Here is a 22675-nt window from a genome sequence, read left to right as displayed (position 1 = left end):
GGCACTTGTTGAAGCGGGTCTAGTGGGAGCCACAAAGATGATCAGGGGGATGGAATCCTTCTGCTGGGAGGAGAAGCTGGGAGAGTTTGGGTTGTTGTTCAGCCTGGAGAAGAGAAGAGTCCAGGGAGACCTTCTTGTGGCCTTTCAGTGCTTAAAGGGGTGCTATAAATAGCTGGGGAGAGACTTGTTAACATGGCCTGTTGTGACAGGACAAGGGGTGATGGTTTTAAACTAAAAGAGGGGGATTAAGCTAGATAGAAGGAATTTTTTTTTTTTTTTTTTTATGATTAGAGTGATGAAACACTGTTGCCCAGAAAGGTGGTAGATGCCTCATCCCTGGAAACATTCCAGGACAGGTTGGCTGGGGCTCTGAGCAACCTGCTTTAGTTGGGGCTGTCCCTGCTCCCTGCAGGGGGTTGAACTAGATGACCTTGAAATGTCCCTTCCAACCCAAATCATTCTATGATTGTAGGGATATACTCTGGCAGGGAAGGGTATGGACCTCCTTCACCTCACTTAACATAGACAAAAGCCCCCCAGCTGGCCTGCAGCAAAAGATCCTTGATGTAAACAGGTTGCTTTGCCAACTGGCTCATCTTTAGGCATCCAAGCCGCCCACCAGCACCAGCCTTACATGGTAGCTCGTGTCTCCATCAGCTGAGAATGACTCAGGAGTGAGGGGGTGGGCAAGAGGGGACAGCTTTCCCATCACTGCCTGCTCTTGCTGAGCCAGCAAGTGTGGTAGCTGTGTCCAGCTGGCTCTGCCAGGGCTGCCTGGAGGGCACAGCTGGGGGTAGGAGGCAGGAGGGGCTTTGTATTTAAACAGCACTTTTGTTTCCTCCTCCAGACTTGGTGGATTTGAGCCTTTGCCAAGCGAGTAGCACAACTGACCAGAGGGGGGTGATGGCTCCGTTTTCGAACAACAGCTCAGGTTCTGAAACATGGCTGCATGCTGCGTTGGAGAAGATTTTGTGCTTTTTGAGAAAAAGGGCAATCAGGGCTAAATTTCCAATACTTACTTCCCCAGTATTGACAAATGCTGTGCTTAAGTTGCCAGCAGTGCAGTGCCCAGGTACCCTCGCCTGTAACGTGAGAAATTAAAGTTCAAATCCACATTTCTCACAGTTTTTTCATCCGAGTTAACTGTGAATCATGATAAGTAAAGAGCAAAGCTTGGGGCTGTGGTGTCACAGGCTGAGGTTATCAGCTTGCTACAGTTCCAGTAAGGGAAAAAAAAAAAAAAATCCTGTAGTCCACACACTTCCATCTTCAGGAAATGAAGCAAGTGCAATTTAATGAAACGACTTGTTCCAAACTATGTTCTTGTTACAGCCTTTGATTTGTGCTGTTGTGCTCAGATGAACAGTGATAAGCAGTGAATCTACATGGTGAACTTTGGGGCAGAGCAGGCCCAGCTTGCTGAGGGGCTCCATGGGGTGAAGAGTGCTCACCATGACTTAGTGTGGGCCACACCTCCCATGGGTGATTTATCTGCTCCACAAATTAAAACATGTCTGCCTGTCTTCCATTGCACACTTCCTCTCAAAAGTAACAGATTTAAATACTTCCATGTACTACTCAGCTACAGGAGGGGGGACTTCATCAAGACTTTAAGCCTCTAGCCTACAAGACTCCAGATAAACACTTCAATGTGAAATGATCTCTTTTTGTTGGTGGTGGTGGTATTATTTTCCCATTTTTTTCTCATACCAGTTGCTACAGCACAAGACTGAACCATCTGTGGCCTTTTCCTGTCTATGCCTTGTATACATCCTTAGTTAATTGTCTCATCATCCTGTGTCTTAGGTTCCCTTCCAGCCTGTTGCTGGCTAAGTCTAGTTGCCTGATGTATGCCATCAGCTCTCATGCCTTGACCAAAGGAGTGCACAAGAAGGGGATTGGAAGAAGTGTGGTGAAGAGAAACTAAAATTGTATTACTTATTCCAGATTTCTTCAAGATTATTTAAAATTTCCTTCAGTGATTCAGATGTTTCCATCTTTTGCTTCAAAAGTGCTGTTCTTTGAAAGCATCTCCTTGACAGCTTCTTGACTTCCTAGGATCTGCTTGATCCTGAGTTTTGGGTCAAACTCATAGAAACATGAATCCAGGAGACTGTGATATGAAAAATATTATCAGTGTTGTTGTAATCACAACTGTAGAACTGGAAATGCCTGATTCATAGGTGAGTTTCTCTAGGCTACCTTGGGTATTTTAGTGGAGAATCCTTCTGGCTTCATCTCCTGTGATTTTTATCATAATTCACAGTGAAAGGATGGGTGGCTCTGTATTGTCCATTCCAGTGCTTGGAGCACAGGACCCTGCAGCCTATTAGAGCAGCATCCTCAGAAGCTTAATAAACTATGTCTGGTTTGGGTAAGCTTTTAGGAAGAAAACAGCAACAGAATAGAACATTTCCTATTGTTGATAATGTTTGTTAAGCTGCAGTGGTGCTAACAATGCTGGGAGCTCTTGTAGGGATGTCACTCTGGCTTCTAGCAGCTACTATTAACCACTATGTAAAAGGTAGTGGCTCAGAAATGCCGTCAGCCCAACACTGCCAGTAGCTGAAATGGTGTTAACAGTAATGGGAACTACTCAGAAGCAAGTCTCCAGGGTGCACAAGGCTTAAGTAGGCTGGGGTTGGAAAGGGTATCCTTAGTGCCTGAGGTGTGTGCTTTTTTTGGGATGAAATCTGCATAAAGAACATTGCGGGGAGCATTGAGTAGAATGAATGTCCCACAAGCAGTTTGTGCTGTAACCTGATGGGGGTGAGGGAAGGGAATTGTAGCAGCTGACTCAGGTGAGAGATGAGAGCAGATCCATAGATGACAGATGAAGGTAGCTGCTGAGTTTGATGTGTGTTGAAGAAGTTAGAAGTTACCATGTGTTATCTGAGGATGCATAAACAGGTAGGAACCTCCTCTGCCACACTAGCTTGTGATTGTCTGCTCACAATGGTCGCCGTGTTTAGGTTTGAAGTCAAAGCTCAGAACCATAGCCACATCCTGGCCATGATCAGATTTAATAATAAGCAAACTTAGATCATTAAATTTGATCATTACTGTCTCTTAACTTCTACTTACCTATGCTGAATCACTCTGCTTTGACTCTCTAGCAATAAATTTATTCAAGCTTCATCTTTTTATAAACAAATCAATCTTTTCAGCACCCAACAATTACATGTTGCCTCCTAAGAGACCCAAGCGTATTCCCAGCCTAAAAGAGAACACAAGACTCAGAGTCATGTCTGTCTGATTGGTTTTTAATTCAGTGCTGGAACAATCTGTTTACCGAGGCACTCTCAAGGTCGCATGAAATCCATCTAACTTTGAAGTAATTTGCTTTCTTTTTGCTTCTTGCAAACACAAATTTAATGTCACTCTGGATGTATTATTTACCTCACTCTCATTCTACAAAAAAAAAGCCCTCCAAGTCTTCAAACCTGGAACAATTATTTTTAAGAACAATATCAGAGAGATGAACACTCTTGTTTTTAACGGGAAGATCTAACAGGCTGAAATGATTTCCCAGAACATGGGAAGTAGCTGAGGTTTCAGACACCTCAGCCAATGTCAGACATATGGTCAAAGTACAGACCAAGGCAAAAACCAGAAGATTCTTCCATTGTCCTGTGGAGACAGATGGAGTGAGCAGTCCAACAGTGTTGTTTTATTTCTGCTATAGGATTCTGCTGAATGATTCAAACACTGGTGGCCTTCTCCTTGGGTTCAGTCCTTTCTAGGTGAATGTCCTTATAGGGATAAAACTGCTGCAGACAGCACAGCATTTATCAATAGATCAATAGTCAATTTATTTATCTTTTTCACCTGCCAGCTGTCATATATGAGCCTGTCTGCTTGCCTGGTTGTTATGCAAAATGCTGTCAGACTTCAGCTTAAGTGATTTCATTTTCATACCTCTCTGGATTTCTGTAAGTTTTTTCCTCTCTTTTATGCCAGAGCTTCATCCTCTGTCTAATTTGGAACTGGTTTGAATCTAAGAACTGGAGTTTTCTTCAATAGATTAGGGGGGATGAGTGCCAAACCCTCACAGGAAACTAATTCTTGTAGGTCCTTTGAAAAGCTCAGCTTTGAAGAAGCTTTGACTTCGCCATGCCAGCCTAGATAGAGGAGAGGCCAAGATGAAGAGGAGACTGCTGAAGGAACATTGCACTGCTCAGCCTGGGTGTCTGGCATTTTGAGGGCACAGACTAGAAATAAAACATCACTGACCCCACCATAGTCACAGATACCCCGTACAGACTCACATTAAGCCAGATCTGGCAGTGAAAGTTAAGCATTGTAGAGCTGTTGTCATGCTTGTGTCCTTCCCCCAAGGCATGGTTTGCAGAGTTGAGGGCTCACAGTAACCTGGGAGAGCTCTCAACCCAAGGAATGAAGATTACTATTACTTTGTGCAGCCCATGGCTGGGATGATTAGGCTGAGAAAACTAAAGGCAAAACAAACAAAAAAAAACACCACAATTTTTTAAACAGCTCTGTTGTAGGAGCATCTGAGAAGATTCTGGAGGACTTTGGGCTAAGTTCCTGATGTGAACAAAAAACTTGATTTTTTTTTAAAAAATGTTGTTTCTTTTCTCTTGAACAAGGCCTAAAATATGTCTGGTTTGGTTCATGCTGATTCCAACAGCTAATAACACTTGTGTGTAACAAGGGTGTCCAAAAATGTCTAGCTTAAAGATGGTGAGGTGCTTGGATGAAGACAAGGGGCAGATTTGTTTAGGCAGCTGCCTTTGTATATACTCCAAAATTCAGAGAACAGGAATGCTCTAGGATTTCTCTGACAGGGGACTCTGATGACATCAGAGAGTCAATAAGATGTGCAATATGTCACATAAAGGACATGAAGCAATATTTGTATCTTGATGAAGATACTGAAGAGGGTGTTGCCTTTGCAAAGGCTCTGTCTGAAAGAGTTACTGAATGGAAAGGAGCTGGGGCCTTCTCCTTGCCCAGGTCCCAGGCAGCAGTGGGGCTGGTCCTGTCTGAGTGTCCACTGTGTGTGGGATGCACTATCCACCCCTTTTGGGCCTGAAAGGCAACACCTACAGCAGCAGGAACTGTTGGGGTGTTGTAGGTAGCACGGCAGTTAGAAGCTTTGTTCAGCATCTTCTTGTTCTGTTTTTCTTCCTTTTTCAGATGGGCTCTGTCTAGATCATTGTTTAATGCATTTCATTGCTTTTTGGTTTCAAGCAGCAGCCCCCGAGGTCTGTGCTGAACTTGTTTCTTCACTTACGTCCTTCTGGTTGTCTCAGCCATTTGAAGATGGGGAATTTAATTTGCTCCGACGGCCTCTCTCTTTCAGACTTCTCTCCCTGGGAGAGAGCTCGTGCCCTTGGACTCTCCTAGAGAGAGCAGTGAGGGGGTCTGGGTGATGTACCCGTTCCAGGCTTTTGACTTTTCCTCCCTCTTCAGTAATTTTCCCCCTTTTTTTCTGTTTCCCTGGAGGGGTCACAGTGCTAATGAGCACTGAGACATCCCTAGTGTCTCCCTCTGTCTCTGACTTGCCTGGCCTTGATGGAGAGCTCATTAACACACCCTCTGAAGGGATGAGTATTTTCTGAGCTATAACATATACAAATAAAATGTATCCCTTTACTGTGACAGGGAGGAAGGGCTGAGATATGCATGTCTGCCTCCTTGAGGCAGTACTTCATCCCTCCATTTCCTCTCACCTCCCTTCCTTCTTTAGGCATTAGCACTTTCTACCCCTTCCAGCCATTAGAGGAGTAGGCTCTTCAGTGCTTTCACCAGACATTAGAAAGCAGACTGCCCTCAGCTGACCCAGCAGGCATTTTCCTGGGCACACTCCACATTAGCATGGGCTGTCTACACCAGCGAGACATCTGAGCATAAACAAGTGCTTCTCCCCACCCTACTCAGACGTTAGGTCATAGTTTCTCCTTATCCCATCTCTCCATCAGGGATACGGACTCTTCCTCCTCCTTGCTAAGAGGTTTATCATCTTTCTGAAGCCCTTAAAAGCTTCCCCACTGGCAGAAGTTCAGGACCTTGCTAGGGATTTCCCCTGAGGGTCAGAAGACTCTGTACTAATCCTACCCCTACCATGGGGTGCCACCATAATCCTGGTCAAGTCTTTGCAACTTCTTCACCTGAAAAACAAGCAAGCAAGTGTAATATCTGTATTTTATAAAGTGCTTGATACCTGTAGAGGTCTAACCTGTGCTTTCTGGGCAGTGGCATTGAGACTGTGGTATCACTGATGGCTTTGAGAAGCAGTGATCAGCAAAATGGCATCTGAAAATGATTTCTAGGAGGAAAGATCTCAGTGCCCATTTGCACACACCATTCATGAATCCAAGGTCTTGACAGACCTCTAGAGATCCACAGACAGAAGGATTCAGTGGTGACAGAGGAGAGCATGCTTACCTAGCCCAGTGCTGTGGATTCAGTTATGGCCAAGAGCTGCTGCTCCTGCAGAAAACACAATGAAGTCTAGCATTGGAAGCCAATAGAAACCTATTCTGGGGGATATTTCTTCACAGACTTTAGGAACTGCAGGTTGGATCATTCCCTATGGCCAGACCTATACTGTTCCCTGCAAATATATATGTATACGTATATTTAAACACCTCAATAATTCTAAATGATTTCACTAGCCATATCCATTAATGTTGGATGAAATTGTACCATAATGTTGGCCACAGATGTATCTTACAGCATAGAGTTCTACAGGTTGCATGGAAGACTGCTAGTATTTTGAGGGTTGCATTCAATGTAAGACATTCTGGGACTGGGAAAGCCACGTTTAAAATGTATTTGTGGTCATTAATCAGGAAGCATAACAATACCATGTCATTGGCTTGACCAGTCCCAACCAATCGATAGCATGCAACGAAAATACAGCCAAATGCTATGCAAAACCTTTAAAAATAAAGCCTGAAAGAATGTCACTAAATAAATTCAAATATTGCATAAATTAGGGAGAATTGCAACTGGCTCATGGATATTCTATGAGCAGAAGATAAACATCTAAGTTAGTTGCATAAATTATTCATCATAACATATTTGCTCAGGTTTTCTCGTCAGCTATGAAAGCCACACATCTAAGTGTGGGGAGAGTACAATAGAGCTGGGCTTTCACCTCAAGATATTCCCCAGGAGTAGGAAGCCCTGGGGAGGGATGGCATGTGTAAGAACTGAGTGGAAGAAGTCTCCTTTGAGACTTCGACTTGACTTTTGACTGGAAAAAGTGGATTCTGTTAAGAGCTTGTCTACTGCATGAACAGGGACTAGAACTGTCTCCTGGCAGCAGGCACTATTGAAGGTATGACAATGATTTCTTTTAAACTCCTTTTACCTACTGCCAGTGGCATCATGAGATGATGTTGGACATGATGTAAAAAATTAACCTGCTTTCCCTTTGAACACACCATTTACCAAATTTTCATTCTCTGTCCCTGGCTTCTCCCATTTTTACTGCCCTCTGCTTTCCAATCCCTGCTCCTAACAGTAACTGTTCCCTGTCCATCTCCACACACTGAATGGAGACAGTCCCAGGGTTTGGGTGCTGATCCATCAGTAGGACCCTACTTGATCAGCTGCTTGTTTCAGCTCTGTGTTCTTTGCTTAGGAATGGGTAACGTGACAGTAACAAGAGCAAACTCCCTGTACTTTGTTGGGGAATGTGAAACATTTTCACAGCCCTTTCTGAGAACACGGTGGCTCTGGAGGGCTCTAGTCCCCCCAGACTTTATTGATAATACCTGCAGGAAGCAGCAATCTGAGAGCAAACTTGTGCTTGAGTTTGACAAGAAGTCATAATTGTCTCTTAGGAGAGGAAGTGCAGGTAGTGGCATTTTTCCCATGCTTGCTACTTATAGCAATATGGGAATCTATTTATTATACAACCTTGTCTGTTTTCTAGCATCCAGATCTGCATCTTCACATGCAGTGTCACTGCTGAAGGGGCACTCCCTTCCTCATGCAAAGAGATTTTTCTAGGAAAAAACTGTTGTTTCTGTGGATTTTGAGGTCTGACACTAATGACTCTTAGGATGTAGTAAGAGGGGTGTTTTGTTTTGCATTTTTACTTGGCTTGTGAAAGCCTAGGAGCTACAGAGGAGGCATTAGCTCATGTGTAAGGAGATATTTTCAAGTGAAAAGCTGGCACTTTGCTATTTTAATGAATGCAACTGCTGTTAGGCAGCCTGGGGTGTTGTGATAGGATGCAATCAAAATAAATACATTAAGTAAAATAACCGAATGCATATAAAGTGGACTGGGTGTAGAAACAACCTGGGAAAAAAAAGATCTAGTTTGTGATCTTGGCTTTGCAAATGACTTACAGCATCTCCTCAATCTGCCCACATATCAAGGTCTCTACCAGGGATTCCCAGTGCTGGTTGACACACACTGATAGAAAGTGCCATGTCAGTACCAGGTATTGTCATTCCTGTTATTGAAATGAAATTTTTGTTTTAAACCTGGGTTACAGGAATAAATGAATGAAAAGTGACAGAGAAGGTTGTGACTTGATTATCTGGGAGACAGCTTAAGATAGTGCAGGTGTGTTGTAGGAAAGCAGTTATAAATAATATCCTTTCCTTTTAGGAAAACCTGGCTCAATATTTTTCAAAGAACATTAATAGGTTTCTCATCTTTTAGGTACTCAGCTGGTGATGTGTTTCAGAGGCCAGATTTTTAGATCACAGGTGCACCAGGTTTTCTCTAGGCATTTCCCTCTGTGTTGTTTCAAAACGTATGCCTCCAATAAAAGCTGCTTTTGCAAACATTAACTTTATTTGTTCCCAGTCGCTATCAGTTCAATAGAGGGGATTTGAAAATGACTTTATAGGTTTTTAAAAAGAAAAGAAAGAAAAACAAACAAAACCTCAGTTTTCATCCTGGCCTCTGTTTAGATTTGAATCGAACCTTTGAGATGTTTTATCAAAACTATTGTTTTTCAAAATGATATTTTGCTGTACCCCTGGTGCTGAAAGATTAAGATGTTTGGAGAAAGTGGGTTTCCTTCAGCCTTGTTCTGCAAAAACATGCCCAGAAGGCTGGTGGACACAGGGATATAGTCTGTCTAACTGACCAGCTTTTCTGCTGCCAGAAACCAGAATCTGATGCTCTAAGGAAAGGTGTAAGAGCCCAAAGTGTGTGAGGGTAAAGGACTATTCTGCTTTCATTGTAGGGAAGTGCAGCCTTGTTCCAGACATCTCTGGAGATTCTGAGGCTACCTCCTCATCAGCCCAGACCCTGATCGTCGCAGTGTGTTGTTATTGTGCAATAATGTCTTGCTTTTCTCTTCTCCTCCCCCTTCCCCTCTGTCTAACCTTGTGGCCTTATGTGTGTATCCATGTGGGGGTGTCCAACAGGACTCTTCCCTTCTCCATCCTCCGTATCTGCCCTCGGTGGCTCCCCTCACCCCTCCAGACTCGAAGCCTCACCCCTGTTGTGTTTCTGTGTTGTGGCACAGGGAGTTTGCCCGTTGGAAGGTGAGGAACACAGCCATCGAGCGGAGGGACCTGCTCCACAATCCACTACCCCTGATGCCTGAGTTTCAGAGGAGCATCCGCCTCCTGGGCAGGAGACCCACCACGCAGCAGTTCATTGATACCATCATCAAAAAGTACGGCACCCACATCCTCATCTCTGCCACCCTGGGAGGTAGGTGGCAACCTGGGCTGTTTTCTTACCTGGGTGGTGAAGGTACTGGGCAGCACCTGCAAACCTTGGCCATGCTGCATGGGAGCTGGCTGGTAGCACAGAGCCAGGCTGCAGCTCCCCCACCCAAAGTCCATCTCATCATCAGGTGGTGGGAGACCCCCCCAGAGTATGAACAGCCTTTGCAAATGAATCCACAGTGATTCAGCATCTCTGCTTCGTGTGCACCTGAGCTCCTCTGGCAACGGCGTGGGTACTGGTGTGCCTCAAGATAGACATGCTTCATTTAGGCTGTCATTCCTGCACCTCTGTCCCTAATTTGGAAGAGAATGTGGTGATCCCCCTTGTTTTCAGCATGAATCCAAATGCAGGGAGGAGGAGCAGGAGGAATTTTGAAGAGCTTTAGCAAAAGGGAGTTCAAGGAGGTTGTCAGGGCATGTGTGCAGCAGGGGAAGAGGTGGCCAGGAAGGCCTGGGCTGAATGCAGGAGTGAGAGCAGTAACAGGGAGCAGACTTTAGAAAAAAGAATAAAATCCAAAAGGCAGATTCAAGGACTGCAGAGAGGTTTCCATGTGCAAGCAGAACGTACGAGGACATCCAACAGAGTCCTGTGGGGCCGTTATCACATGAGCATGTCCTGCTGCTCGTGCTGCATAAACATGTCAGGTACTGAGTGCTGAAAACAGGAGGGGTGAAAAATCAGAATCAGCATCTTGTTTTAAACAGGAGGGGTGAAAAATCAGAATCAACAGCTTGTCTAGATATTTGCTACTGGTTTCTGTGTTGTTGTTGTTGTGCTTTTTTTTTTTCCTCTCTCTTCCATGTGCAAGCACAACATGTGAGGACATCCAACAGAGTCCTGTGGGGCCGTTATCACATGAGCATGTCCTGCTGCTCGTGCTGCATAAACATGTCAGGTACTGAGTGCTGAAAACAGGAGGGGTGAAAAATCAGAATCAGCATCTTGTTTTGATATTTGCTACTGGTTTCTGTGTTGTTGTTGTGCTTTTTTTTTTCTCTCTCTTGTATTATTTTTACCATTCTTTACCCCTTTGCATTGTGCATTTAAATGTCTTTCTTTTGAGAACTCTTCTTCACTGGTAAAGGGTCTTAATTTTAATTTAGTTTATTGCTCTTGCTTCTTCTAATGTACCTGGCCTCCAGCCTTGCCACGCTGAAGTTTGGAATGAACTTTGAGGAATTTCTGGCCATCTGTCTGTTCCCAAAGCGTTCTGCAGACAGTGGGCTGAGACATAGATGAGATTAGATGTGTGCATATGATACATGCACAAATTAGGTGGTCGGTAAATTGGCACAGTTCCATTGAAGTCAAATGGCCTCTTGTGTGGCAAATGTCCTTCAAAGATCCTCAGGCTGCTCTTCCAGTCCAGACACTCAAAACCATCTGCTCCATGGGAAGAAATGTGACAGAAAGGAGATTTCCATGCATTGAAGGCTACAAGTGACTGCCTGCATCAGGCCTTAACAGAGCCTGTATAAGGATAAACTCCTTTTTATTGAGGTAATCACTTTTGGGGACCATATTTTACAGACCTCAAGCCAGCCAATTAAGAATCCGGTAAAATATTGAGCATTTTTTTGTGAATTTACTTCTCTTCCCATTTACATGCCGCCTTCTTCTTACCACTGACATCCATGGAAATTCAAAATAAGGAAGACCTTTGACGGTAAAATATATTTTTAATTTTGCCTGGGTAAAGTTGTGAATTATTCACAGGGGCTTGTTTCTTCCCCTGATTTTACAACACAACAATTTTAAATATGCAGAGGCTGGTAACGAGAACTGGTGTTGGAGAGGAGTGCTAAATGCTCCGTCAGCCCAGAGCATGGTGAGCAGTAGTAGGGGAGAAAAGAAGGGTTTCTCTTGGCAATGGCAGTCCCAGAGAAAATGCAGATGAAGCTGGGCATGCATTATGCAAGGAGGATTTACTCTAATCACACTCTGTGGGCTAAACAAGACCACTGGGATATAAAACCAGACATGTCCTGGCATTCTTGCTCTCCAAAGACCTCACGTCTCCTTGGGAAAGTTAAAAGAATTCTGCTGTGGATTACAGCTGTTTAACTTAGCCTGATGTCTTATTAGGTTGTGAACAAGTGACAAACACACCGGAAATTGTTTTGCCTTTAGACGCCAGCTGTTGCATGGACCCCAGGAGGCTGGGTGATGGATCAGGCCAGCCCGCTGGAATACAGCTGCTATTTTCACACCTGGCCACAGGAGGAACAGCTCTGATGCCTTTCAACCTGCAGAGCAACTGGGTCCCCCTGGAGCCTAATAAAAACCTAGCTCTGCTCCAGTTTAGTTCTGACACAGGGATTGGTGAAGGGTCATTTCGAGGGCATCCGTGCTCTGGGATGGAGCACACAGAGCTGAGAGCCAATTTGCAGGGAAAGCCCAGAAGGAAAGACAACTTTGAACATAGCATCTGCTTAATAAATGAGAAATTAAGACTTAATAATGCAGCAAAAGTCTATTAACCTCTCTTGATCTAAGGGTTCCTTTCTCATGTGCACTCTCCATGGGGATGCTGTGCTTTTCCAGGTCCACACACATGTACACAGAATAGGTTTCCAGCAACATTATTTCTGCTCAAACCCCTTCACTCCTAGGGACAGTGTTTGTCCCTCAGGAGAGGCATCGAGTGTCTCGGGCTTGACTTTCCTGTTTTGGTTGTTTTTTTTCCTCTTCATCCCAGCGGAGGGGTTGAAACCCTCAGGGGGGAGAATGGGCAGTTTTTGTGGGGAAATTGTTGATCTCCACTGCACTGGAGCACACGTTTCTCCTATCTGATGTCTAGAAGCTGTCTCAGCTGCTCATTTCATGATGTCTGGGTGCCAAATGCTAGTGGTAGATCTCCTGGTGATCTGAAACCAGTGCTATTGCCTGATGCAATTCAACCCACACTTCCTGGTTGCTCTCTGTCCAAGGGTTCTCTGAGCTCAAGATCTCCAATATCAGCATCTCTACTAAAATGAACTGGTCTAGACTGAATAGGTACTGATTTTTGCCACTTGGCTATTAAAAAATGCATGATATTTTTTTTTCCAGAAAATGTCTTCTTTTTCCACTTACTGGTGGAATTGAAGAGTAGTTGATACCTGGATCCCACAGGTTCCTCTGAGAACTGCAGCTAAAGGGAAAATCATCCTGGGTCTTCCCTCTCTTTTCACAGCCTTGTGAAATGCAGGCAAAGCATCATTTACATCTGCTGCATCTCCATGCACATCAATACTTCCTTTACGTGAGAGATACAAAACTTTTGGCTCAAAGTCCAACACTTCCACACAGATCTAGCCTCTCTTCCCCCAAGACTCTTCGCCAGCTCCCGTGCAGATGTCCTTTTGGTGATAAATGAGTGAAAATTCACCAAGTGTGACCTCCCTTCAAATCCCTCTGTAAACTCATCTCAAAGATGAAACCTGAAAGCATGTTGACAGCAGGCAGGCATCTGCTGTGCAGCGACTGCTGTTCCTCACACTAATCACAGTCTTCTTATTCCCTTGTACTTTGCCCACTATTTGTGTACATCTGTGGTGCTTCATCTGATCCATGGGTTTTAAATCCCTTGGGACAGGAACCACCTTTCTGCTGTTTGTGTGGATAGAGCCTGATGTGACAGAGCCTTGATCCCTGTCAAGGTCTCCTCACACCGCTCAACACATAATGATGTTAACGGTGACAAAGGAAATCAAAGCTGGTTATTTTCCAGGCAAAGTGTTTTTGTGAGAAGTAACAATGATGATACTGTTAACACTATAACTTTGATTGTGGTCAAAGAATAGGATGTTATTTTTAACAATATATTACAGAAAAAAAGTTTTACATGCCAAACTTCTCCACTTAGCTCCTGTGAAGTCAATGAAAAGATTTCAACTGATTAATTCTTTTGATGAAAAGCATCATTTTTTCCAACAAAAACTTCAGTTTTTCATCTCAAAGCCAAAGGCTCAATCCTCAACATATCAATTGCTTGGAAAACTGAAATCCAGTACAAATATTTTGATTTTCAGCCAGAATATTTTTGGTTTGTTTTCATGCTTTTGGCTTCCAGATAAAGCTGGAAAACTTCCAGCGAAAGCAAGGGGAAGGCTTACTGGGTTTTTTTTGCATGTATCCATAAAAATAAATTATTTGGACAAATCAAGCAATTTCAGCTAATACAAATTTTTAAGAAAAGTGCTTGTTCTCTAAAGAAAGTCATATGCAAAAGTGCTGAAAAGCAAAATATTTCTTGGCCTAAAAACTGGTGGTGCTTTTTTTTTTTTTCTTGACCATGCTATTGTTGCCAGAGGCAATAAGTTCATCAGTGGTTCATCCATCAAATCAGAGCAAGTACCATTCTCATTAAGGGAGCTATGTAGAAATGGCATATTCCTACCCTAGGAATCTGTTTTTCACTTATTAGAATTAGGACTTCAGATGTTAAGAATGCAGGATACTATTCTACCTTTCTACTCCTTCTATAATTACAGTCTTATGTTAAGAATGAGCTGGATTTTAATCTGGCTCATGCAGCACAAATTGAACTCTTAGGTAAATATTGCTTCTCAGCTTCATGTCCTTTTCATATATCTTTTGGTAGATTCAGTTTTCTGCTAATCTTTAGGATGTTTGGTGTTATCAGGTCTTAACTGCTTTACTCCCAGGTTCTGTATGAGTGTTGGCTCAAAATCATCTCTTGTCCCTTGTCTTGCTCAGTACTTTTTGCTCTCTACTTAAATTCTCTGAATGAGACTCTAGGAGATAGAATAATTTAAAAAAAAAAAAAAAGCAGAAAGGTGGTTGGTTTACCTGAACTTTCTCATTTGCTTCCACCTCTGATTTCTCTCCTTTGCTCAGCCCACTGCCCTTATCCTTTTGCACGGTTGGTGGAAGCTAAAGAGGTACAACAAGGGTTTGTTTGTCCTCTGTACCCACCTACATACCTATGTCCTATTTGCAATTTAAATTATCATTTGCTCCCTCCAGAAATTGGGTCAGAATTTTATAATTATTTTATTTTAGAATTTTATAAAGCTGATATTTTCTCTGGTCAGGGATACATTGTTCCAGAGGCACTGCCCACAGAGAAAAGTGTTCCTCAGGTGGGACAAATGGCCTGAATCCTTTCCAACAGGTGTGCTAAAGCTATATACTGGCTAAGAAATGTCCAAAATATTATCTACTCAGTTCAGTGGAGCTGATCTACAAGTGTGGTGGACCAGACCCTTCTGGCTGAATAGAGAAGCAGCCTCATCTACACAACACTGAGGCTTTGGAACTGGTGAGGAAGGATGGGTTCTATTAAGAGTGCTTTAGGTGTGAGACTTTTCTTTCTTTAGGTTCCATGTGTGATGCCATGTGTTCCTGCTAAGATGACCCTACGTAGTAGCCCTCCTGAACCTTACTGAAACCTCCTTTTCTTCTGCAGGAGAGGAGGCCTTGACCATGTACATGGACAAAAGCCGCCTTGATAGAAAGTCAGGAAACGCTACCCAGAGTGTTGAAGCGTTGCACCAGCTTGCTTCCTCCTACTTTGTAGACCGTGATGGCACCATGAGGAGACTCCATGAGATCCAGATCTCGACCGGAGCAATCAAGGTACTGGATTTTACCTTAGGATGTGAAAGAAGATTGTGTGTCTGTACTAATACTGTAGGAACTTGGCGCAGGGCTTTGCCAGTCCAGTGTGATGTCTTTTTTCATCACAAGTTGTCTTGTTCCTGCACTGATTTCCCAGGGTAAATTGTTTCTTTTATAGACTTTACTGAAGAATTTATTTCCCCAGAGCCTGCAATATTTGAAAAAGGTGGGCATTCAGTGTGATGGTTATGTAGGATAGGAGACTTCCACTGTCTGTGGGAGTGACCTCTGGAAGGGAGACATGGAACAGATAGTCTAGAGCAGTGATGGAGACTGGAAGGAAAAGACAGGTTTGGGAAATGGGCAACCCTTTGCAACCCAGAAATATTTTCCTCCTGTGGGTGTAAGACTGCTAAACATCTCTCAGATGAATTTACTACAAGAAAAGGTGAAAGACTCAGTGTGGCATTACTGAGGCACCTGGAATGAAACGGCCTGAGAGACAGCTTGGGAGTTGCAGCAGGAAGGAAGGGGAGCTGCTCGGAGCATACAAACTAGGGAGAATGGCTCTGCAGACAAAGGCTGCCTTCTTTGAAAGCAATCAGCCCATACCAGGGAGGGATTTTATTGTTGCAGAGTTCACTCCAGGGAAGGCGATGTGGATGGAGTCATCACTGTTAGCCATTTCTGAAAGGTTTCAGCTCTTGTTATTGTTCTGTGGTGTCTCATGGCTGTGTCTGTTCCCTTCTGGATGGGAAATCGAATTGAGATATTGAAACAGTGACAGTAGATAATCACCCTTTGTGAATTCAGGAGGGGCAGCTCTCCTCCACGGGCTGAAAACCAACAGCAACAACACTGCAGGTCATCTGTGCCTCCATCTATCCTCAGCACAAGGATGGTGTGCACATATGTTGTGGGAGCACTGGGCACCATTGTGGGCTGGCAATCCATCTCCGTATCTTGCTTTCCAACAAGAGAAACCAGGGAATAATTCCTCTACTGGCTTCTGATGTTCTCCAGTGGAGATCCTCTATGAGAAACATCCATCTTCAGGACTTCATTGCCAAGCCCAGAATAACACGCTGTACCATAAAGAAAGCAGACACAATTCACTCTGGTTTTCCAGCCTGTGATTGTGCCAAACATGAGCTGTGTCTGTTCAGTGTGGAGCGTTTTTTTCCCAGTTAGGGAAAATGCAGTTTGGATTGCATCAGCTGGTGACAAGGAGTCATTATATGACACGGTCTGAACCTGCCTGGGGAAGATGTGATGCTTCAGTCAAAGAGAAAATTCTCTCTTTTCTACATCCCCCATAGGTAACAGAAACTCGGACTGGCCCCCTGGGCTGTAACAGCTACGACAATCTGGACTCTGTGAGTTCTGTCCTTCTGCAAAGCACTGAGAGCAAACTCCACCTGCAAGGTAGGGCATGGGAAGGAGGGAGATGGTAACACAGGGCATGGAGTGGGGGGTGAAGTGGGAGAGGGGTGGTCTCCTGCATCCAGTTCTGGAGCCTCCATTACAAGAAAGATATGGAAGTGCTGGAACGTGTCCAGAAAATGGCCACAAGGATAATCCAAGGGCTGGAGAATCTCCCCTATGAGGACAGACTGAGAGAGTTGGGGCTGTTCAGTCTGGAGAGGAGAAGGCTCCAAGGGGACCTTATTGTGGCCTTCCAGTACCTTAAGGGGGCCTAGAGGAAAGCTGGGGAGGGACTTTTTAGGTCGGGTAGTGACAGGACTAGGGGGAGTAGAGTGAAACTAGGAGTAGGTAGACACAGGTTAGATGTTAGGAAGAAGTTCTTCACCATGAGGGTGGTGAGACACTGGCACAGGTTGCCCAGGGAGGGGGAGGGAGCCCCATCCCTGGAAGTTTTTAAGGCCAGGCTGGATGGATTTCTGAGCAACCTGATCTGGTGAGAGCTGCCCCTGCCTATGGCAGGGGGGTTGGACCTAGATCTTTCAGGTCCCTTCCAACCCTGACAAGGAACCCTGGTTCCTTTCCAGCCTTTTCCCCTCCTCTCTTATTGTCTTCATTGCGAGTTCCCTGAAGCAGGACCAGTGGCTTCTGGTGGCTTCACATCATGCTTAGCACAGCAGAGGTGGGGCCTGACAGGGACTGAGCCAAAGGCACAAGAAACTGTGGATTGGACCCCAGTGAAGTGTCTGGGTGCACCCTGACACTGAATTTTTATGGACTTCTGTGTATTATACATATACTGACATAAATAAATCTGACCTTTTCCTTTAATATTGAAGGGACATTCTGCCCACGTCTCTCTTTGTCCCTCCCAAATTGCTGATTTGCGTAAGAGGTTTGCAGATCAGCTTCTGGGACTCTCTAATGACCATAATCTTTGGGAAAAGTCACAGAGGTTTTATTTGAATGCTAGAAGCCATGGCTTCAGTCCCAGTTGGGGAGCTAGTCCAGAAGTCAACAGACAGAGGTCATGACTGAATTAATAAATAAATACATGCTGGTTAGCAAGAAGTCAACTTCAGGAGAAGGAAGAAACTCGCTGGGCATGTAATTTATGAGGTTATTCCCAAGTTTTTGACAAAATAAGGAAATGTGGGATTTAATTGCTCATCTGCCCAGATGGTTTTATTTCTGGAATCCTTGTAGTTGCACAAATTTTAATTTTTCAGATGAATGGGCTACATTACATCTTTCGCTTTGAGTATAATTTGGCAAGGGCTGTTTTAATCTTGGTTTCACAGAAAGTGGGTTTCATTTACAGAGTCATGTTGTGGTTATATTATTATTGTTTTTATTATTTGCCTTTAAAAATAATAGGCAGGTTGTTTTCACTATTCCAGTGATTCTCTAAATCACAGAGTTCTGGTTCTTACCTAATTAACAATAAACAATTTGAGGCTTTTTATATACTGTGATGATGGCTGCTGCTGATGAAAACCCAAGGATGACATATCAGATAACTAAGTAAACAGCTAAATAAGCAGACACACTGCAAAGCAGGTGGATCGATAGATCTCTATTGGCTCTCTAATCCTACAAGAGAAGAGACAAAGCCAGATGGCTGGGAGGGCGAAGGAGGTGGAGGAGGAGAGAAAATTTGAGAAAGAGAGGATGTAAGGTGGATGAGGCTGTGATTTCTGATGGGAGCAGACAGAGGATCTTGGGGGTCAACCACATGTGGGTTTCGTGGAGCTTCATGGCATAACCCAGTGCAGAGAGAGGCTAGACCCAAGCCAAAGGAGACAGAGAGGGAAGTGAGGAAGGTGAGAACTCTTCCTAACAGAACAAAGTGACCTTTAAAGCTACACCTGAGGTTTTTTCTGCCTAATCTGGAGAGTGGTTCTTGGGATAATTACCCAGGATCCTTCCTCTGCTCTGAGAGGCTTCATTATGAATTAGTCACAAGGCTGCAGGTAATGGATCGTGACCAAGTCTCCTCTGATCTTATTAGCAGCCGAGCATGAGCTGCTGACAGAAATCCATGTTACTACCTTCGTGTCACTCTGGCTCTGAGGCTGGCTCAATAAAAGAGCAGCATCTTTGTGACGGGGAGAACTTCTGTTTCTGAACCCGCTCGCCACTGTGCAGCCCTGAGAGTCATGGTCTCAAAGATGTGCCCTTCAGGAGATGTAAGGGCCAGACCTAAAGCTAAGCTACCTTCATGCCTACATGTGAGGTTTGGGAAGGTCAGCCAGATGGGAGATTTAGAGGAGGACCTGGATGCATGCACAGTGCAGGGTGTCTGGTTCTGCACCTGTGGCTATACGGCCAGAAAAGCATCACTAATTTATAAACCAGAATCCATCTGCACCCAGCATGCAGCTACATCTGTTAGATGCCTGCACTGGGAGGCAGGTAGGTAGATAGATAGGTAGGTGGATGGATGGACAGACAGGTGGATGGACTCAGATACATTTATCACAGCAGTTCAGAAGTTTTCCCTTTTTCCTAGCACTACCTGGGGGTAGGTTCCATCACCCATCCTGTGGTGATGCAGCCTCCCCATATGGGACTGGGAGGATCCTGTTATGGGCCAGGATCTCACAGGAGACTGTACTTATTTGCACTTCTCATTCTCCTAACCCTGCCACCAGCATGGAACTATCCCTTCACCTGCCTCCAACTCTGGCATGGCTGATGGACAAGCTGCTTGTGCTACCTAGAAAAGGAATAAACCCAAGCATGGGAGGGGAAGATGTTACAGCTCTACAGCAGTTTAGTGGGAAACAGAAATTTCTGTTCCCTGGGAAAGTGTCCTTGAAAATTTGAGTGGAAAAAAAAAAGCAATATTTTGAAAAGTTTTGGGAAATTAAAATTCTGGAGATGTATCCTCTTGGACAGTGTGATAGTATATGCCAGTATTGCAACTTGGCATTATTTCAACATGGTAAAATCCTTCTGTGCTGGTCTAAACATTATGACATGGAGCAGGAAATATTGCATGTTAGGTAGCTTGTTACGTCAGATGTGCTATTAAAATATTAATTTATATTACAATTAATATTAGCCTTTGCCAAGATGGGCAGAGCAGTAATGACAACACAAAACATTTCAGCTTTTCAGTGAGACAAAATGAGAGAATATGGAAAATATATTTAGACCTTTCCCAGTCAAAAGCGCTTTTGGAGTCAACATGCTCTCACAAAATGCTTCAATGAAACTGCATTTTCAACAGAGAACTCTTCTGTGGAAAATGTTTCAAATAGCTCTAATTTAGAGCTGGGGAAATTTACCTCTTTTAATGCAGGAAGCCTTTTATGTACAGCCCAAATCCAAACATCTCTCTCTAATAGTTTTTCGAGGTGAATTAAGGACATGTTCCCTTGTCAGACATTTCATATTCTGCCTGCAGTTGTCGAAGACAAACCTGTATCAAATCTGTGCTGCTCTTAATTCTTAAAGAGGAACTTTATGCTTCACAGTGTGGCAGAATTCCTCCTTCTGATCAAAAAGTTACCTTCAAAACTGAGATATTCTCCCTAATGCTCCCCACCAGCACACTTACCTTCCACATCTATTACCAGCTACTGAGGCTGCTGTGGAAGATGAGCCCAATCCTTGGGCATCCTGGCTTGGATTGTGATGTTCACTCCATGAAAATGGTCCAATGTCTCAGTCTTTAAGACCAAGTTGTGCCCCTGCTTGTCTACTGATAAAACAACACCTTGTCAGCAGACAACACTGAATATTTAAATTTATTTTTTTCCCTCCAATGTTTACAATAGTCAAAGAAATTTCTTAGAGAACAGATCAGCTTCTTGGGATGTTTTATGAAGGTTGTGGCTGGTAGCAGTGCTTTCCCAGCTCGAGTGGCTGGCTGTAGCTGCTCTGTGGGGCTCATGTGGTGTTACAGTCCTTTTGAGCACAGCTCATCTACTTTAAAGGTGGCAGCTGAAGCACCCAAAGAAGTGGTCTCAACCCGTATGGACTTCCCACATTCATGTTTGTAAAGGTCACCTTAAAAATGATTAATCACACTTGGGTTTTACTGACAGCTTCATCATCTCCACTTCAGCAATATTTACTCCCTGGGCATGACACAGAATGATGAGGGCATGAGGAATGAGCAAGGTGCTACTGGCCCAAAGTTGTAAAATATTTTGCTAGGATCTGGCCACAGGGATGCTCAATATAAAACAAAACAAAAATATTGATAAGAATCTGCCCTTTGGTGGTAAATGTGTGAATGTGTATATATATTTCATATTTATGTCCAAGTACAAATGTGAAAGCAGGTGTGGTTGTTTCTCACTAACCCCAACAGTGATTTCTTCCGCAAGGAAATTCCTGGCTGGAAAATTGGAGTCATATCTGATCCCTACAAGGTCATTTGCAGTTTTAAAGTCAGGGCTTTGCATTTGGTAGATGCACACTTGTGTTTTGACAAGTGGCTGGATTGGTGTATCGTTTGTGTTCCTGGTCTAAGCACTTATTTGAGTATGTGTTTCTTGTTAAATGCTACAATTAACTGCCTGGATTCCAGCAGAACTGCTTGCCTGATTAAAGTTAAGTATTTATATAAGTGTTTTGTTGAATTGGTACTAAGTGTACAGGGGGTCTGATTACCTCTTAAATATGAGATTATTTCTTACAAGAGAAGGTTATCCTGAAGATTTTTTATTTTTAGAAACCAGGAGGTGTATGGGCAAAAATCAAGCATCCAGATGAGGCACTCTGCAGTGTGGGATGGGACCATGTTTTGTTTGGGAGATGACAGGGTTTTCATGTTTCTGTGTGTACTGAGCTAGACAATGGATGTCCCTTGCAACTGGAAGTGCTTTCCATGAAACGTCAGTTGCTTTTTTTTCACCCCCTCTCCCCTCGAGAAGAAAAAATATCCTCCAAAACCAGTATTGTTTATTGCTGGGACCAGATGGTTTGTCAGTGCTGTTATCCAAGTTAAAATTAAAAGATAAAATGCGTTAACCTGGAGAGACCGCAGCCATTTGGGCCTCATCTTCAAAGGTTGAGGCCAGGGCAGGTTGCTCCTTCATGAAGGAAAGAATGGAAAGATTTATTCATGAGACTTGGAGGATGAATAAACAGGGTCAATGCACATCAAGAAGTCCAGCCCCACTCTCCTGTGAGCTTGCAGACTCGCTGAGTACAGCAGCCTTCAGGCTCTGCAAGTCCCTTTTGTAGATCTCAGTTCTCCAATAGTGCTTCACTTCCTCTTCATGCTAAAGGAGAAAGTCTTAGAGCCTGGCAGGTGGGACCATCCCTAATGTCAGTGTGAAGGTCTGAAAAGGAATCATCCCTCTGTGGTGGTTGCTTCAGATAAATCCCTGAAAGAGAGTCAACTTCAGTACTTCCTGAAGACCACAGAAAAAAAGCTGAGCTTCTTGTTGAGGAACATCTCAGGGAAAGACCAAAGTGACCTCAAAATGCTGATCCTCCTCAGACTAGTTTTGAGGTGTTTGCAGGGATGCTGTGGACTGTGGTCAGCCCTTGGACGTTCCCTCTCTTCCTGACAGCAGCACTGCAGAAAAGGCAGCAGACGAGGTATGCAGACACGGTGCCTCCAAATGCCAGGCTTGAAATCCTTCCCTGTGCAAGTGTCACAAACATCTCCTGCAGCTGAAGGCTGCTCCATGTTCATCCTGTCTGGCGGCTGCCACAGCTCCACACTTGGCTGTAAATCAGGTCAGACAAGGGGGCAGCTTGCTGCCACCGGGCACAGAGCTCACAGAGACCGTGCCCTGGCAGTAGCAGGAGGGGAGAGGACACAGAGGTCCCTGTGCCTTCAACAGCCTTCTGATCCCCTCAAACTTGGTCTTCCAGAGGGACCTCATCAAGGCTGAGGTGTCTCTGTGGACCCGAAAGGGTAATGAGGGTCCCGGGGGCACTGCCCACCAGTTCTCCCTTGTCTGAGGTGAACACAACCCATGGCAGAGCTGGGCCTGAACTCCTGAAAGGAGTCACAACCCTTCCTGCACACTTAGCCCCTGAATCA

General features: G+C 44.2%; 1 protein-coding gene across 1 annotated transcript in view; it reads left to right on the top strand.

The window, feature by feature from the left end:
* The window catches only part of BRINP1 (bone morphogenetic protein/retinoic acid inducible neural-specific 1), a 60998-nt gene that overhangs the window by 22607 nt on the left and 15716 nt on the right, over window positions 1-22675 (top strand). The window contains exons 2-4 of the mRNA XM_008943848.1: window positions 9467-9657; window positions 15089-15258; window positions 16560-16665. Coding sequence (XP_008942096.1) covers window positions 9467-9657; window positions 15089-15258; window positions 16560-16665 — 467 coding nt within the window. The remainder of the gene's footprint in view (window positions 1-9466; window positions 9658-15088; window positions 15259-16559; window positions 16666-22675) is intronic.

This window comes from Merops nubicus, unplaced genomic scaffold (assembly GCF_000691845.1).
Source record: "Merops nubicus isolate BGI_N331 unplaced genomic scaffold, ASM69184v1 scaffold11247, whole genome shotgun sequence".
Classification (NCBI taxonomy): Eukaryota; Metazoa; Chordata; class Aves; order Coraciiformes; family Meropidae; genus Merops; species Merops nubicus.
Note: the sequence above shows the minus strand (reverse complement) of the source record. Positions and strands in the feature narration are given on the sequence as shown.